The 18,924-nt window shown below is 56.1% G+C and overlaps 1 protein-coding gene across 1 annotated transcript; it reads right to left on the bottom strand.

Moving 5' to 3' along the window:
• Positions 1-14,272: 14,272 nt before the first annotated feature.
• Positions 14,273-15,339, bottom strand: DNAJB8 (DnaJ heat shock protein family (Hsp40) member B8). The gene has a single exon (XM_009181366.2). It carries the CDS (start codon positions 15,084-15,086, stop codon positions 14,388-14,390), a length of 699 nt encoding a protein of 232 aa, XP_009179630.2. The 5' UTR covers positions 15,087-15,339; the 3' UTR covers positions 14,273-14,387.
• Between the last annotated feature and the right edge of the window lie 3,585 nt (positions 15,340-18,924).

Genomic DNA, 18,924 nt, shown 5'->3' on the forward strand with positions numbered 1-18,924 from the left:
GAAAGTGAAACCCACAGTGTCTTTGATGACTGAGCTTCAGAAGTTACAGTCTGTCATTTCCAAAACATCTTGTTGGTTATCTGTGTCTGCCCCACATAGTGTGGGCAGAGGCTCTACAGGGCATAGACACCAGGAGGCCGCTGCCTTCTTCTGCCTGTACTCACTGGGATTACAGGTGTGTGCCACCAAACCCGGCTAATTTTTATATTTTTAGCAGAGACGGGATTTCACCATGTTGTTAGGCTGATCTTGAACTGCTGACCTCATCATCTTCCTGCCTTGTCCCCCTAAAGTGCTGGGATTATAGGCGTGAGCCACCGCGCCCAACTCAACCCTCCCACTCTCTAAAGAGACATTAAGAAACGTCTCGCTCCCCAAATCTCTAACCTCTCCCCTGCTCTCCTCTGTTACTTTATTCTCAGAAAATGACCTCACCTCCAATTTTACAGAAAAAAATAGAAGCTACAGGAAGTCCTTCACCTTCCTGTGACCAAGCCATGAGCACACATCTCTCTCTCTTTCCTCCCTGCTGTTGCTAGAGGAATTGATTGCTGCTTCCTCCAAGACTGAGCTCACCTGTGTGTGGCCCAGCCCCTCTCCTTTCCGAGGACCTTACATGATGCATGCCCCTTCTCTCTCCCACACATAGCCCTCCTCTTCCACACAACTGTGTTCTTCCCAGTGGATCTGCAGTGCCCTCGGCCCCATTATTCTTTGGCTGCTTTCTCCAGACTCCCACAGCAGACGGCAGTGTTCACATCTTCCTTTTCCTCCTCTCCATTCCCAGGCCCCTCTCAGTTCTCCACTCCCATGGTCTCTAAATACCATGTCCCACTCAAAGGCACCAGGTCTGAGTCAGGACATATTCAACACGAACCTGGAGCATCTTATAGACACAAGGGCAGCCATCAGAGACCATGGAACCACGAAAAGGGAATGTGGGAGCTGCTTGCAGGGGCTTCCACTCAGGCCAAAGAGCAGATACCTTGAATGTCAGAAAATGTCAATAGATGAAAAGAGAGCAAAGATGCTAAAAACCCATGTGTTCCCAATGGAGCTCAGACCTCATTGATCAACACTGGGTATGCTGGAAACCACTTCATCATTCCAGAAATGGTAAAACAAAAGTAAAGAATGGCCAGCGATCATGCATTTCTTGTACGAACTATTTCTCAGAGTAACTAATTAACAAGGGAAGCTCTCTTTAGGAAAATGCCAGCTCATGAATAAAAAAGAAAGGAGGGATGATGTCACCACGTCACAACCCCTCATGATGAACTAGGCATAATCACCACTGACCACCAAAGTCATTGGTGAGAAGCTGATGGGGACTTTATCACAGATGGGCCTGGCTTGGAAGCCCTGAACCATTGGTCATTCTCGACCTCACCAAAAGGGTGCGGGTGGACCCGAGGTGTCCCTGAGTGCCGCTGCGGGAGGCACATCTGCCTATGCAGGTTCCTGCCAAGGCCTAACGCCTGAATTGGATCAAGCCTGTGTGTCCACAGAAAGTGCAGGACACAAAGGAGCGTGTGGCCCGAGGCTGGCACCACAGCACAGCTCAGCTCAGCTCAGCCCGACTGGTGCCATGGCCGCTTCTGGCCCACCTGTCTGCACTTCTCGGCTCCCTCTCCCAGCACTTGGACAGGGCTGTCCATGTTTGCAGTCCCATTCCCTTGGACCCCCACTCCCAACCCAGTCTGATCGCTGCCACCTCACCCCACAGAAGCAGCTTCCACAATGGTCAACAACGTCCTCTGTGTTGCCAGAACCAACTAATGTTCTTGAAGCCTCATCGGTCACTCCTGATCCTCTTTGCAGTGGTCATCGTGGTTTAACACTCCCTTCTTCTTGAAACACCCTCCCCTCCTGGCTCCCAGGTGTTACGCCCAAGCTAGTTTTCTTCCCGGTGGTCCCAACCTCCAGAGACCCCTGCTCTGTCTCCTCTGAAGGGCCCTCCTCCCCGGCTGGGCTCTAAGGACAGGATTCCTGGCCCTGTTGCCTGGCTATTCCTAAGTGGCCTTGTGCACTCCAGCTCTCACTGACTCCTTATATGCAAATGACCCTGAAATGTGTTCTCAAACCTGAGCTCCTCTCTGAGCCCGGACCCCTGCTCCAACTGCCCGTTGAAATATCCTGGGGGTCTCAAGGGCACCTTGTTCCTAGCAGGTCCAAACCTGAGCTCATGCTCTTTCTCCGAACCCGGTCCTTTTTCTCCTTCCCTGTCTCAGTGGACAGCCCCACTATTCATTCTGATGCTTGGACCAAATACCTGGCAGTCTGCCTCAACTGTCCCTTCCCTTTAGTCAGATTCTGACCTATCACCACAACCTCTGGGATCTCACTTCTCAAAGAAGTGTTGAGTCCATCCTCTTCTGTCTATCTCCCCCATAGCCACCTTCCTGCATGAATGGAACTCCTCCTAACTGGTCCCTGCTGCCATGCTGACCTTGTCATCCTTTCTCCACATGGCTGCCGGAATGATCTTTTCACAGTGCGAATCCAATAGTGCCACCTTGCTTCAAGCCCGTAATTTCCCATTGCTCCTGGCATCCAGGTGACAACACTCCTACAGCCTCTGCACCATCTGGTCCCTGACAGCCCAGTGCCTGCCACCACCCACCAACCACAATGGCCTTCTCCAGCCCTGGCGTCACCTGTCCCTCCTGCTATGGGGACTGTGCAGGTGCAGGCCCTCTGCCTGCCACATGCTCCTCTCCAGGATCACCCCTGCTCCCTTTCAGATCTTGACAGCTTGTTCTCAGGGCAGTTCTTCTCATCTTCCCCTCTGCCTCCTGTGGTCATATTTGAGTCATAGTTTCACAACTATTGTTGTGACTATTTGAGTCAAATCTATTTCCTTCACTAGACTGTAACCCACTTGAAGGTAGGAGCGATCTTCATTATGGTGTCAACAAAATCCAACCTTTTGCCAGTCATGTAGTGGACACTCAAACTTTGCTCGGTGATGGTGTCTGGAGTGTTGGTGACAGTAGTGATGGTGATGGCAGGGCAGGGGTAGTGTTGGCATGGTTATGAACCATGAGGGTGTGTTGGTGGAGGTGGAGGTGACGGTGGTGGTGGCGACATGCAAGGGCAGTGGGAACAGTGGTGTGGGAGGTGGCTGAGGGGATGACGGTGGTGATGACAGGGATGATGGTGGTGATGCTAGTGACGGTGGTCACCTTCCTCCACACCAGCATGTCTGACAGACCGTTGAGCAGATTTATGTAAGGAAGGGAAATGGGGGGCTGATCTGTTCCAATGGCAGCAACCTAAGGAGACCATCCTTCAATCCAGGACTGCCTGGGCTCCTGGCCTCACCATACCCCTGTGATTTCTTCTTCCTTTGGCTCAGCTTGTACCCATTCAATAGTGTTCCTCCTCCCTTTTAACTGAATCTGGCTGGGGTTGAAGTCTGTCCCTTGTAGCCAGAGAAAGCTAACTGGTACCGATGGGATGAGGAACGGTGGGGTGAGCTGAGATAGGGGCCCGTTCCTTCCCACCTCCTGCTGGCCTCTCCTCCTCTCTTTGGCCTCCGAATGTCCTTGGATCTTTCCTTGTCTCTGTTCACTCTCTGGGTGATCTCGTCCACTCTCATCCCCTTAATACCATGCTATAAGCTGATAAATCTCGAGTACATGTTTCTGGTTCTGACTTTTCTCCCGAAGCCAAATTCACATGTCCAGCTATTTACAGGGCATTTCTTACATGGCTGCCTGTCACATCTCAAACTCAGCCTGCCCTGTGATGCATGGGACTTCCCTCCAGGCACCTGCTCCCTCCACGATCTTCTGCAACCCCTGTGAGCAGCAACCACAACATGTCCTACCAGCAACCTTGGGGCCATCCTTGACTCCTGTCCCTCGCCCCTACATCCAATCCACCAGCAAGCCTCATCAGTTCACCTTCCAGATGGAGCCTCCCAATCTCCACCTGCACTGCTGTGCCTCCCCACGCCGCCATCCTCTAGCCCCAGGAGAGCAACTGCAGCCTCCTTCTGGACCCCAGGAGTCTCCTCCATGCAGCAGCCAGAGCAGTCCAGAAAGACCAGAGGCCAGCTCCTCCTCCACCCTCAACCTTCCAATGGCTGCCCATCTCCTCCACAAGGAACACAGCCCTTCAAAGGGCCCATGAGTCTTCTGACATGGTCTAGCCCCTACCACCTCTTCTACACCTCCTCACCTGTTTGGCTCAGGGGATGCTTTTCTTTTCAGGAGCACTTCTGCCCCAGGGCCTTTGCAACTGGCTCTGCTCCCCACAGGGAATGCTGCCCCGAGCTGCTCCTGCTTCCTCACTGCCTTCAGGTGGGCAGTGATGGAGGCTCTGAGCAGGGCAGGGGCAGAGGGCCTGGAGGGAGACCCCACACTCAGGATGTGGTGTCTGAGAGGGGGCATTCAGGATGACTCCCAGGCACCTGGGAAGGGACATGAGATGGGATTGGCTTTGGAGAGGAAGATGCCAAGTGCGTGTGAGGCATAGGGAGAGAGGGGCCATCCAGGGCGGAGCATGCAGGACACTGCCTGGTAAATCCATCACATGGAGCCCAAGGCAGAGACCAGACTGGGAGGCAATGCCCCACCTGGCGGCGGCTGCCTGGAGAGGGCTGACCCCCACCCCACCCCCTGGGGCAGCCCCTGCAGTGAGCAGTAGTGACACTCCACTAGTATCCGCCAGCTGCTAGGGAATCCAGCCCATGGTAGGCCGCAAAATCAGTGGCCGAGCTGGTGTGAGCAGAGCTGGCACCACTGACCCAGTTCAGAGAGAAGCATGGCCACTCTCCTGGGGGACAGTTCCACAGCCAGCCCTGCCTAGCTGGCAGCTGACAGTGGATCAATAAGCCCAATTACTGATTACCTTTTTAATCAAATATAAATGTACAGCAAGTATGAGAATCAGTCTCTTGCAATTACGGCTCCCGCCTGCCTTTCCTAGAGGGATGCATGGAAGGGCCCAGCTCCAGAGCCACACAGGTAGGGGGGCCATGCCACAGCCACGCTGCGGGAGAGCCGGGGGGACTCGGCAGCGCAGCAGGGCCATGCTGGACTGGCTCCTCCCTCTCCTATAGCCACAGGAATTCTGGGGCCACCAGCCGGATCTCCTTTAGCCGCAAAGGGCAGAGCTTTCTCCAGTCACCTTCATGCTCATCTGAGCCCCGCTCTCTGCTGGGCAAACTAGGGGCAGATCAGAAACTGTCCCTGCCCTCAAGAGCTGGACCCAGACCCAGGCAACTTGAATGCCAGATGAAGATAGTCAGGAACCTGCAGGTGGAGAAGGACTTGTTTCTGGGATCCCAGGGAGGGAGAAACAGGGGAACCGCAGGCTGCAGAAAACACCCAGCTCCAGTCGGCCTTGACAGGGAAGCATTGAAGGGATGCTCCTGGGATGGAAGCCGAGTGGCTGGGGGATGGCTGCGTCAGTATGGCGAGGCTCAAAGTGGTGGGAGGTGGCCAAAGCCAGCAGCGACCCAGGAACCTGAAGGAGACTCATGCCCTTACCACCACCCCAGAACCCCACGACCCCAGGGGTTTCCTGACCGGCTGCTCGGGTGACCGCAGGCATAACCACGGCGCCCGGGGGCTTGAGTGGCTGGCGGTGCCAGGTTCCTGCTTTGGGGTGTGACAGCGCAGTGTGGTTGGCGGGCAGGCGGCCCCAGCCCCGCGCTGCCCAGCACCCGTGCTCCCAAGCCCCATGAAGGGCAGGCCTGTCCCCAGGCCACACCCCACCGAGCCAGGGAGTGCCGGGCCCAGGGACATGGCCCCAGGGATGGGGAGGGACGCTCAGCAATGTCGCCTGAGGTCATACTCGACCTTTGGTGAGTCCCGGACCCCTCTGAGATGCTGATGGAGGCTGTGATCATATCTTTTCTTAAAACAAAACAAAACCACCTGTGGACCCACATCTCTGTCTGCATCCTGGGTCCCCAGGAGCCAGCTGCCCCTCTGCCTCCTCTGCTCTGAGCTGTGATCCTGGGCCCTCCTGGGGACCCAGACCCAGACCATTCCCAGGGTTAAACTGAAGGGTGACTAATGCCTCTAGATGGACGAGATGCCACAGCCAGGGCTCTGGGACAAGGGACACAGCCTTGGGGAGGAACAGCTGGGAGTGTCCCCAGAGCCAGGGGAGAGAGAGGGCTTTGACAGACAGAGAAAGCCAGTCCCAGAGAGAGGCAGGGACAAACCTGAGGTCTCCAGCAAGGGGGCTGAGCAGGTGCTGCACCCTCCCAGCCTTGGCCACATGAAGGCACTGGCTCCTCTGCTCAGGAACCCACAGCCCTGACCCCATATCCCACCTCCCAGGTCCTGCTGCCAAGCTCCTGCCACACGGGCCTCCTCCCAGCCCTGCCTCTCAGCCCTAGCCTCCTGGTCTCTACTTCTTTGCTCTGCATCCCAGACACAATCTACCTCCTCCCCAGGAGGCTCCCCTTCAGGGACAGGCCCTAGGAGCAGGTCCTGCCCAGGGGTCCAGGCATTCGAGTGCCCCTCCCTGAGCAACCTGGAATATAGGTCCCCCAGGCAGGAGGCCATTTGAGGAGTAGGTGGCCTTGAGCTGGACTCTCAACGGCCCCTCTGTCCAGCCCTGTGAGGAGACCACCTCTCCTCCCTGCAGGCTCTGTGGTGGGTGGAACAATGTCCCCTCCCCACAAAGATGTTTTCGTCCTCATCCCCAGAACCTGCGTGTTCCCTTAGATTGCAAAAGGGACTTTGCAGATGTGACTGAGTGAAGGATCTTGAGACAAGAAGACTATACATGATCATCCAGGTGGGCCCTAGATGTAATCCCAAGGGCACTTACAAGAGGAAAGAGAAGGGTCGGAGTCAGAAAGGGAGACTGGAGGATGCTGTGCCTCTGGCTTTGAAGATGGGGGAAGGGACCACCAGCCAAGGAATGCAGGTGGCCTCTGGGTTGGAAAAGGCCAGGAGACGGGTCTTCCCTTGGAGACCTCAGGAGGAAGACACCTTGATTTTAGCCCAAGGAGACCCATTTGGGACTTCTGGCTTCTAGAACTGTAGGACAGTAAATTTGGGTTGCTTTAAATCACAAAGTTTGTAGTAATTTTCCACAGAAGCAATAGAAGATGATTGCAGGCTCCTTTTCTGAAAAACCCAAAAGACAGTGAAAGAGAATTGCAAAAGAGAGGACATGCTGGGGTGAGGAGGGACCCAAGCAAAGCGCAAGCGTGGCCTCAGAGGCAGCAGGAAGCAGGGGGGCTGCCCCCACCCTTGTCCCAGCCCCTAGGCCCCGAGGTCCCTGGAGTAGTCTGCTTCACAGAGACAGAGAGTGGAATGGGGGGCGCCAGGAGCTGGGGGGTGCGGAGTTAGAGTTGAGTGAGGACTGTTTCCATTTGGGAAGAGGAGAGTCCTCAGACGAATGACGGTGAGGGCAACAGAGCCGTGCCAATGTGCTTCATGCCTCTTAGTTGTCCACATCAAAACGGTGAAATGGGAAATCATATTGTGGGTATTTTACCACAATTAAACAAACACAAAAATAGCCCATTCACGGTAAAAGAGAGGTGGGAGGTTGTAAACGACGAGGCTGGAGAAGAGGTTGGACCCCATGTGAGCCTGTGGGTCCCAACTGGGGTTTGGACTTTGTCCAGGATCTTGGTGAGGAGTGTGGAGGCGTCCACCTGCGGACACGGTGGGCAGTCTGAATTTGTCCTGAAGGCCTTGGAGGGGATTTTAATATTTCCCTGCGAGCCACTCTGTGGAATTTGGACTTCAGACTCATAATGATGAATGATCCATGCCCTCAGCAAGAAGCAGAGCACCTTGGCATTTTCTGAAGGCTGGTGGGGATGTGCCCAGGTCAGAGGATGGCTCGGGCCCTGGGAGGCCGCCTCTGGCAGGCTGGTGCTGGTGCCCAGGGCCCAGGGAGGAGGCTGGGGCAGGGATCGGGTGCATTGGAAACTGAGCATCTGCAGAGCCCGGGGGCCACCAGGGAGGCATCCAGTGGACGATGCTGTGCAGACCTGAAGTCTGAGTCCCAGTCGTATGCTGAGGTTGCCAGTAGAGGTGTAGCCTTGATTAATAGCCTGTATTTTGAGGCCCACGTTGTGAGCTGGGAACAGAGCCGTGAGCAGAGCCCACCTCCCCGGGCCTCAAGCTAGCTCCTGGTGGGTGCAAGGCGGGCAGAACCAGGCTGTAGGGGGGCATAGGCAGGGTGGCAGTGAGGTTAGTGCAGGTGGCAGGAAGTCGCTCCAGGGAGAAACAGCATCTGCAAAGGTGGAAGGGCAGGGCTGAGGCCTGCCAGCCCCAGCCTGGTGAAGGGTTCTGAGTAGTGGTGGCTGGCAGAGCAGAGACCAGACGTCTTGCCTCCTTCTCTGCTGTCTCCTGGAAGCTTCCCAAGTCCCAGCACACAGAGGTGATGATAAATGCTTGCTGGCATAAGTTAGATGGGGGCTCTTGTTCCGGGCTCCTGTTCTGGGAGGGGTCAGACGACTCTGTCCTGTGAAATGGGCATAAGGATGCCCACCGGGTAGGGCTGCCTGGAAGACAGATGACAGTGGGTGGACAAAGCCCAATGCAGGCGCTCAGTGCCACCCTCCATCCACAAGATGAAGTCTGTATTGGCAGATCTTGATGGCATGATTGTTGTAAAAGCCAGATCAAGGACCCTGGGAGTTGTCATTGGAACCAGCAGACACCCCAGCTCTGAGCGGAGCTTGGGACCCTGTCCAGCCAGGGAGGGGCCGTGAGGTCTGTGACCCTGGCATGGCAGAGTGAGCAGACTAGGGAGGCCTGAACTCTCTACCAAGACCTTTCCCCAGCAGACAAGAGGAGAATCTCCCGCTCAGTGGCAGGCTGCCGGGGGAGAGGGGGCAGGCGGGCCACCTGGGGCCGGGTGGGCAGTGAGGCGGGAAGGCAGCCGTCTCACACCCTCCCCCAGCCCCCTCCAGGGGCTCTGTCTCCACCCCTCACCTGGGCACCTCAAGCTATCTCCCTGGCTCCTTGGCATCTCTGTGTCTCTATGGTCCCTGGGTCCCCGGAATCCCAATCTCCCCTTCCTTCTGTGTCTCTCCCTGTCTCTGTCACCGTGTCTCGTTGCTCCCAGTTCTCCTGCCCTCCCCGTCCCGCCCACCACAATCCCCTCCAGCCCACTTGGTGCCCTTATCTGGGTCTGCCCCGCACAATTGCTGGGAGCCCATCCCCATGACAACGGGGCAGATGGCGGCTGCGATTAGCCACTCTCCCTCCCTCCGCAGCTCAATCCGTCTTTGAAATTAAATCAGCTGCGATAACATCGACCGGCCAGAGGGAGGGAAGGCGGGCAGGAGGCTGCCTGCGCCCCACCCCCCCGCCCCAGGCCCAGTGCAGAGGGAGAGGAAGAGGGGGGCAGAACTGGTTCCCACTGTGGCCCTGTGACCTTGACCACATCTCTCGTCCTCTGAGCCTCAGTTTCTGCATCTGCAAAATGGGGGTGAACAGCCATATCTCTTGCTTGGCTCGGTGCAAGGCGTGGGGGAGGTTCTGCAGTAGGCTGAGAACACTGTACCTGCCCACCCAGTCCATGCAGAAGCCTGAGCCCCAGTGGGCAATCCCTGCCCGGCCAGGCCTTAGGGACCAAGGCCATTTGAGTAAACCAGCTCTTCGTGGCTGAGAGGCCACAGACCTGGCTCCCCACCTGCTCTGCAAGCCCAGTGCATCTCCCAGGGCCTTGACACCCTAACTTGCAAAATGCTCCAGCTTAGATGCCATCTCATCCACTCCCTCCCCCACAGCCTTTTGGTCCCTTCAGACAGCCAGGGCCCTCACAGAATGTGCAGACCCAGGACTGGAGGGTGGAGAAGGTGGAGACCTGCCCCAGTATGAGACCTCCCAAGGAAGCAGCATCTGGTGGTGTTCGCTGGGTGGGCTGTGGGTCCCAGGCAATGGGGTCAGCATGTTCGAAAGCTGGAGGTGGGAGGCAGGGTGGGGCCAGAGCACAGAGAGCAGGAGAGAGCAGGGAGGTGCGCCTGGATCTGAGGCGAGGGAGGGCTGCGTGAGATCCGGAGGAGGACTCTGGGTAGAGGTCACGGCCAGCTCAGAGGCCCCGGGCAGGAACAAGCCAGTGTGAGTAGGAAGGGGAGGAGGCCAGGAGGCTGGAGCAAAGAATGATGGGGAAGCCGGGGCCGTCACTGTGCTGGCTGGGGAAGGTCCTGAGGGCCGCCATGGGGACTGCAGCCTCCACTCCTGAGTGTTCCGAAAAACTCAGGCTTTCACAGGACCCTTCTGGCTGCTGGGATAAAAACGGGATGAAAGAGGGAAGGGAGGAGGCCGGGGAGGAGGCTGGCGTGATGTCCAGTGGACGACAATGACCCAACTGGGACACGGCCGTCATCTTCGCGGGGAGCTACCCTCTGCGGTGTCCCCTGCCCCCCTGCTGAACCCTGGGGCAGCGGAGGAACCTCAGCGGACTCCGCTCAGCATGCCACTGCACAGGGCGCGGCCAGCCTCAGCCCAGCTCTGAAAGTGGCTCCCAGACCCCTGGCTGCCCTGCACAGCTCTGAAAGTGGCTCCCGGACCTCTCACTGCCCCATCTGGCTCTGAAAATGGCTCCCAGGACACCTCGCTGCTTCAGGCTTGGCCTCTAGACACACAGCCCAGCCTAGAAGAGGCTCCGGGAAAGGCCAGAATGGCCTGCTGCAGCAGTGCAGCTTAGCAAGGCCTCCTCAAGAAAGTGACACAGAGTAGGGGCCTCCAGGGATGACTTTAACAAGCCGAAGGAGATGGGAAGGGCGGCCCAGGCAGGGGCAACAGTGTGATGCCGCAGCAGAAAGGGCCCGGAGCCGGCAGTGCTGTGGGGCAGGCCCCAGGCAGTGAGTGCCGCCTGGGGGTTGGACTCTACCCCAGATGTGCTCCTGAGGAAGTCACTCAAGCTGCCAGGCTTCAGCTTCTCTGTCTGTAAAGTGGGGCTAAGGGTGGACACAGGGATTCCGCCAGGTGTCACATGCTCGGCTGGGCGGGTCAGTGACTGGGGCCCCGCAGGCGTTTGAGCAGGGGATGCCGTGTTGGATTTGCGTTGGAGAGAGCAGGTGCCAGCTCCAGGTGTGAGGCTGGGTGACAAGAAGGAAGCAGAGAGCCAGGAGTCCTGGGGTGTTTGGGGACCAGTGCCGTGCAAGCACCCAGGTTTCTGCTGTGCACCCAGCACCAGGACTGTGGCCTCCTGGGCTGCCGGGCTGTAACTGGATTTGCTCAGCAGCTGCCTGTGCTAAGCAGGCCCACTTGACGCAGCCACAGCTGGCCAGTAATTGGTGAAATTAGCAAGTCGGCGGGGACAGAGGTCAGGTGGTTAATGCTGTAGTGGGGGCTTTGATGAAGTTAGTCCCAGGGAAGGACTGGGAGCTGGGGTTTGACCTTCTGTGTGTCACGGGGCTCTCCTGCCCTGCCTGTAACATGGTTAGGGGACCTCCAGCTGCCGGCTTGTCCCAGGGCTCTCAGAGGCAGAACCCAGGGAGCTGCAGCTTGGCCTGAGCCTCAAGATGCAGCCACAGCACTAAGTTGCCGACTGTGTCCTCTAAGCCAAGACACATGCAGAAGCCAAGGGGGCTTTTCAAGCCCTAAAGATCTTGGGGTGATGCCCCTTGGCTTCCTGGAAGAGGCCTTCAGCAGGCTCCCCTTGGAGAAAAGCAGCAGGCCCGCCTCCCCACCTCTGCATCCCTCGTGAGTGCCCCTCAGACCAACTCTGCATCTGGAAATGGGATGAGTTCTTCACTGGGTGTTCCCCTTATTCAATCGAGCCTCACCCTCCCCTCTAGGTTAAAGGCCTCCCAGTGTCTTCTCCTGTCCTGAGCTCCAGAGAGTGTCCTCTGAGCATGGTCCTTGGTTCCCACTCTTCCCTGGCACAGTGCTCCTCCCTTCTTTCATTATATATCATTTATTGGGCACCTACTAGATGCCATGAGCTGGGCTGGGAGTTGGGATGCAGAAGTGAGCAAAATCTGACCAGAGCCTAGTCCAGTTGGTGCTCAGGACACCTTCTGTGGCCATGCCACACCTCCCTGCCGCAGCCAGGGAGCCAGAGACCCTGTCACTGACCATCCTTTAACCCTCAAACCTGGAATCACCTCCTTTTTGGCTTCTATTCCAACCCCAAGGAACAAGGAATTGCCACCTGCTGGTCCTTTATATAGACGCACTCAAGCACTTAAGCGCGTCTCCCTGGGCTGTCACTGCCAGCATCATCATCATCACCACCATTTTAAAGGCAGGTCCTTTGGAGTCAACACCTGGGGTGATATTCTAGCACAGCCACTTGCCAGCTGTGTGACTCTCTCCTCTCCAGACCTCAGTTTCCTCTTGGATAATGTGGGGTCAATGACCCCTGTCTGGGAGGGTTGTGGACAGTTGTGGGCATTAAATGGAACCATGCATAGCCACCTTCCTGGCCTTCTTGCTGTTCTCCAAACAGGGGCAGGCCTGTTCCTGCCCCAGGCTTTTGCACTTGCTGTTCCCTCTGCCCAGAACGCTTTTTCCCCAGATAGCCTCATGGTCCAGTGCCTCACCTTCATTCCAGTTCCTGATAGATGTCACCTCCTCAGAAATGGAGGCCACTCTGTTTTTTGTGTGTGTGTTGTTTTGTTTTGTTTTGTTTTTGAGACAGAGTCTCGCTGTGTCGCCCAGGCTGGAGTGCAGTGGCATGATCTCGACTCACTGCAAGCTCCGCCTCCCGGGTTCACGCCATTCTCCTGCCTCAGCCTCCCGAGTAGCTGGGACTACAGGTGCCCGCCACCACACCTGGCTAATTTTTTTGTATTTTTAGTAGAGACGGGGTTTTACCATGTTAGCCAGGATGGTCTCGATCTCCTGACCTCGTGATCCACCCACCTTGGCCTCCCAAAGTGTTGGGATTACAGGCGTGAGCCACCGTGTCCGGCGAGGCCACTCTGTTGGGTGTTGAGTGACTCAGCACTCCCCTGCCCACTCCCTGAGCCCCCTTCTCAGTCAGCTCACCTGCCCATTTCCTCTCCGGCATTCATTGCTAGTGGGGGACCATGTTCTGCACACCTGTTTCTCATCTGTCTCCCTCAACTAGAATACTAACCGCATGAGGGTAGGGGTCTGCCTGTTTTGTTCCTTGCTGTATCTCCAGTATCTAACAGGTGCTCAATCAATATTTCTTGAATTGCATCCAATTAATAGTGCCTGACACATCTGTGAGTTTGAGATTGTTTCAAAGTAAAATGTTACTTTTTTTGAGGCAGAGTCTTGCTCTGTTGCCCAGGCTGGAGTACAGTGGCATAATCTCAGCTCACTGCAACCTCCGCCCCCTGGGTTTAAACAATTCTCCTGCCTCAGCCTCTGGAGTAGCTGTGGTTACAGGCACTCGCCACTATGCCCAGCTAATTTTTATATATATATTTTTATTTTTAGTACAGATGGGGTTTCACCATGTTGGCCAGGCTGGTCTCGAACTCCTGACCTCGTGATCCGCCCGCCTCAGCCTCCCAAAGTGCTGGGATTACAGGCGTGAGCCACCCGCACCCAGCCTCAAAGCAAAATGTTATTTTAAAAATGCATACTTTTTAAAGATTGGCACTCGGTAGGACTCAGGTCATCAGAACAGAGTCCCCTTTCCTTTTTAGCACAGGCACCCTCCCATGACGTGGAGCTCACTCACCCTCTGAGGGGGTCAGCCTGGCTCTGACTTGGGGAAAGCTCTGGCTCCACATGGCTGAGGTCTGCTCCCTGGGATCCTGCCCCTACCCATGGATGCCAGGCCTGAAGATGAGTGGGCACTCACCAGGGAGCGCGGCCTGTAGAAAGGCCCTGGGGCTGCAGGGTGTGTGGTGCAGTGGAACAACTGGAGAAGCCAGCACGGTGGGAGGTCAGAGGCAGAGGGCCAGAGGCAGATGGGTGGGCCCAGGCCACCAGGCCCTCATGGTGAGGATGAGACGTGCAGTTCTTATGCTTAGAGCGGGGGAGCCTGGTTTAAAGCCACCAGGCAATGCGATTGAACGTGAGTTTGGCACAGCTGTCCCAGGAAGAACCTATGTGGGTGGGTAGAAAGGGGAAGGCTGAGAACTGGAACAGCAAGGCCTGTGCAGATGGCAGGGGCCAGCAGTAGAGAATGGATACAGGTCAGGGTTGGGTTTGAGGTAATCAGGACAGGGCAGCCACGTTATTTGTCAACCCAGATGGTGGGCACAGGAGAGATGACAGACCCCCATGCGGAACCACCCCTGGCTTCCTGATGGAAACAGCGCAGGCCCTGGAGGCAGCATCCACACCCTCCTTCATGTCCACTAGGCTGGAGCTGGCCCCACATCCCCACAAAGCTGGGCAAGCTGTTCCATGAACTCACTTGGCACATTTATTAACCATCGGGCTATGTCTGCGGCCCCATGTGTTTGCTGCCCCGTTCATGGTGGTGACAGAAGGAAGGCAGAGCCAGGTGGCCGGCGCCTACTTGCTATCCATCCATTTGAGCTGCTCCTTGCCATTCACAGTCACCGACTTGAGCTGCCCATCTTCCTCCACCTCCACACGCTCCTGCCCGTTCTCCACGATGCGCTTGGTGGTGACCTTGTGGCCATTGATCATCTCGGTGGACGACATCACCGACTTGAACCCCGAGCTGCCAGAGCCGGAGCCCCCGAAGGAAGTGGATGAGAAGGTGGTGTGGCTGCCCCCGCTGCGGCCCAGCGTGTTGAAGGATGAGAAGGCCTCCATGAAGGCTGGGAACTCTCCAAAGCCCGCCGAGAAGGCCCCCCGCAGGCCATGGCCCCGGCCACCACGGTCACTGTTGAATGGGCTGTCCCAGAACTCAAAGGAGAAGGGGTCCAGGCCACCGAAAAACTCCCGGAAGATGTCCTCAGGGTTACGGAAGGTGTAGCCGGTGTCGAAGGGGCTGCCGTAGGGCGTGCTGGCCCCGCCGCCAGCCCGCCAGCTGTCACAGCCTGCGCGGTCGTACAGGGAGCGCTTCTTGGAGTCGGACAGGACCTCGTAGGCCTCAGACACCTGCTTGAACTTCTTCTCAGCTTCCTCCTTGTTGTCAGGGTTCTTGTCGGGGTGCCAGCGAAGGGCCAGCTTGCGGTAGGCTTTCTTGATGTCCTCCGGGGAAGCGCTGGCCTGCACGCCCAGCACTTCGTAGTAGTTAGCCATGGCCAGGGGTGTGGGTGAGAGGAGAGGGGACGTGGAGGCCAGGTGGGCTCAGGGGCCCAGCTGGTCAGATGGACGGTGGAGAGAGGTGGCCGGTGGTCTGGGGCCCTTCAGCAGGGGCCTGGCTGGACTCCTCAGGCTCCAGGCAAGATTCTGCTGGGGAGTTCACCTTTTCATAGTACCAGTTCTCAGGGACTGGAGGGGCGCCCACTGAGAGGGGTGGGGGGAGGGGAGGGACACTGCCGCTGTGGGGCCAGGTCAGGGTGGGCTGCCCTCCAGAGCTCCCTTTATGACATCAGCTCTCAGGGCGTGGCCTACCCCCGCCCCCAGCTCTGCACCAGGCAAAGCTGGGCATATGGGCCTGCCCCTGTCACTCAGGCGGCCACAGCGGTGGGTGGGAACGGGATGCTCTGTGACTCAGGTGGTGTGGGCTGAGCCCCGGGAGCCAAAGGGCAGAGGCAGGATTGGCCATGAGATTCTAGCCTTGGTGGGTGACAAAGGTCCGTGGCCGTGGTGGGGGAGGTGGGCGAGGGCCTTCTGGGTATGTCCACTCTGCCGATGGCTAGGCAGCGGCTAAGGCAAGAGGAGGCCAAGGTGGGATTCAGGCAGGCTGGGGTGGGGAAAAGAGTCTGCTTTTCTCGTGCCCATTATCTGGCCAGGTCTTCCACGGTAAGCTCCACAAAGGCAGGAAAGTCTGTCCCTGTCTAGGACAGTGGCTGGCGTACGAGGGCCATCGGTAAACACTTGGATGAACAAGGCTCAGAGACATGCAGTGCTCAAGGTCACACAGCGAGTCAGTGAGGGAGGGGATGTGAAACCAGGGCCAAGGCTGCAGCGGACAGCAAATCCAAAGAAGCGTTCCACTCAATTCTGGTAAGAAAAATAGGGATTGATGATAAATATTGATTACTGAGTGTAGCAGGTTGAATGGTGGCCCCCAAAAAGATACGTTCCTGTCCTAATCCTTGGAACCTCTGAATGTGAGCTTATTTGGAAAAAGGATCTTTTCGGATGTAATTAAATTAAGGATGTTGAGATGAGATCATCCTGGATTATCTAAGTGGCCCTAAATCCAGTGACACATGTCCTTATAGGAGGTGGACACTGATGCAGCCAGAAGCTGGGGGCCAGGAGGGCTCTCTCTGCAGCCTCCAGAGGGAGTGCAGCCCTGCTAACACCTCAATTTCAGATCCCTGGCCTCCAGAACTGGGGGGAAGAGATTTATTTTGTTTTAAGCTACCCAGTTTGTAATAATTTGTAACAGCCCTAGAAAACGAATCGGGTGAGTGAGGTAACCAAATATTCTTAGGCATTTATATTCCTTTAATTCTTGTTCTGGTGTTGGATCATATATAGAAACAGCAATTCACAATAATGATTAATATCTGTTCCTACCTTCACCTCACCCCACTCCAGTTAAGATCAAAACCATGCTAAACCACCTACTAACCACACCAATAAAGAGCCTAGATGTTTGGGTCACCAAGTCTTAACTAAAGATAACCTGCCTGCTTTCTTTCCTTCCTTCCTTCCTCCCTCCCTTCCTTCCTTCCTTCTTTCCTTCCTCCCTCCCTCTTCCTTTCCCTTCCCTTCCTTCCTTCCCTCCTCCCTTCCTCCCTTTCCCACTCCTTCCCTCCTTTCTTCCTCCCTACCTCCCTTTTTTCCTTCCTTCTTTCCTCTTAGTTCCTCCTTTTCTCCTTCCTTCCTTCCTTTTTTCCTTCCTTCTTCCCTCCCTCCCTTCCCCCTTCTCCCTTCCCTCCCTTCTTCACTCTTGGCATTTTTCCTTCCTCCTTCCTTCCTTCATTCCTCCCTTCTTCCTCCTCTTCCTTTTTCTAGTCTTTATCCCTTTCTATTATCCTCCCTCTCTCTTTCTCTTTTCTTCCAATGCTCATGGGTGCTAGGTTTCAGGCTCCTAGCAGGAGATAGTATGTTCTAACCAATCCCAAATGCCAGGAGGGATGGAGACAGACTGTAGAGACACTTTGCAAACCCAGCCTCCAGTGACCATCGCTGTCTCTCCATGCAGCTTATCAAGAGCATGACTCACCCCCCGTGCCGGGCATCCACCCACCTACACCTGCTGACACATGTGGCTTGGCAGAGGAGTTGAAGAGCAGAACTTCTCTACTGGATGTAGCTACAGATGAACCTGGTTCTTTATCTCTGTGGCTGGATTTTTGTCACTATGTCTCTGTTACTAGTTAGCACCTGCTGTCCCTTGCAGGCTTGTCCACTGGGGCAGGAGAAAGATGCTTGCCCTGCCCAGTTCTCCATGATGGCGGTGGCAGTGGGAGAGGCGCTGCTGTTGACTGTGGTGCCCGTGGGGAGAGGCACGGTGGGTGTCCATGGAGATGGATAAGGTGTCATTAAATAGTAGAGGTGACCATGGTAGCAGTGTTGGTGTGGAGGTAGTGGTCATGGTGGGAGTGAGGGGGAGAGTAATTATGGGTGATGCTGGACTTGGTCATGGTGATGGTGATGCTGGTGGTGACAGCAGTAAGATTTGTGCTGGAGAGTAACTGATGATGGTAGTGGTGGTGGGGATGGTCATGCCAGAGGAGATGGTAATAGTGAGCCTGTGTTGTGGTTGGCAGTGATGGTGCAGGTATGATGAGGAGGTGATGGGAATGGCTCCTAGTGAGCCCTTGGTGTGGTTGGCAGTGGTGACAGTAATGGTGACGATGAAGGTGAAGATGGTGGAAGTAGCAGAGGTTGCATCTTGTTCGGCTCTGCCACAGTGACAGCTTTCACCTCTCAGTGGTTCACGACGTTCACGACAAGCATCTGGTTCCCCCAACTTCGCTCGCTGGTGCCTGCAGGCAGTTGCCAGGGCCCCGCCTCCCATAGCTTCTCACTGCGGGTCCCAGGCTGGAGGAGCAGCTCTGACCCACACACTCTTCTCTCATGAGGGTGCCACTCAGAGCCAGCAGGAACGTGCTGCCTCTGAAAGCTTCTGTTGGTCCATGATGTGTGGCACTCTTGCTGCATCCCATGGTCAAGGCCAGCATCTGTGGGGCAAAGAATGTTTCCTTCAGGAAGGTTCTGCAAATCTCAGGGCAATAAGGAGAGAGGTCTGAGATTCCCATAGGGAAGAGGGAGTGAGCAGTTCTCCAACATATGCCAGATGCTAATGGCGGGACTGACCGGGGATGGTAACGATGGCTTTGCTGGGAGCAGTGTCGGTGCTGCTGGTGCCGGGGTCACCAGTGGTGGTGATGGGGTAGGAGGCAGGAATTGTGCTATTAATGGAGGATGGTGGTGAGGGTGGTTGTGGAAGAGGCAATGGTAGAGGGGGGTGCTGAGTGGTGAGAAGGACGCAGTGGTGGAAATGCTGATGTGAATGCCGATGGCGATGGTAATGGCACTGACGTGTGGGGCTCTGTATTTTCTGTTGCTAACTTGGCATTACACCAACCTCTTCTATGGTCTCCTTGCATCCTGGAGAAATCTGAGGGATTTTCCAGAATCCTGTCACCAGTATAGTTCCAGGTTAGAGCCTGCCATTACACGAGATTTGGAGAGTGGAAAAGAGAGGCCGTTGCAGGCAGGTGACAATGGAGAGCTTTGCAACAGCTCAGGGCAATCTTCTGCAAAGCCCCTGCTTCCAAGCCACAGGCTGAGGCATGGATGGGGGGCTTCCTGGAATACCATGAGCTCCTCAGCAGCTCCCAGGCAAGCTCTAGAGAGCTGCTCACCTGGAAGCTGCAGGTGACCATCTCAATTCCTTGTTCCCTGACCGCTGGTCCCAGACTGTTCAGGGTGCAGCTTGTAGTAAATGTCCTCCTCCTTGGTACGCATTTGAGGGCTTTGTACTGTGAGGGTGACGGCAGCTCAGATGAAG

Source organism: Papio anubis, chromosome 2 (genome assembly GCF_008728515.1).
Source record: "Papio anubis isolate 15944 chromosome 2, Panubis1.0, whole genome shotgun sequence".
Lineage (NCBI taxonomy): Eukaryota > Metazoa > Chordata > Mammalia > Primates > Cercopithecidae > Papio > Papio anubis.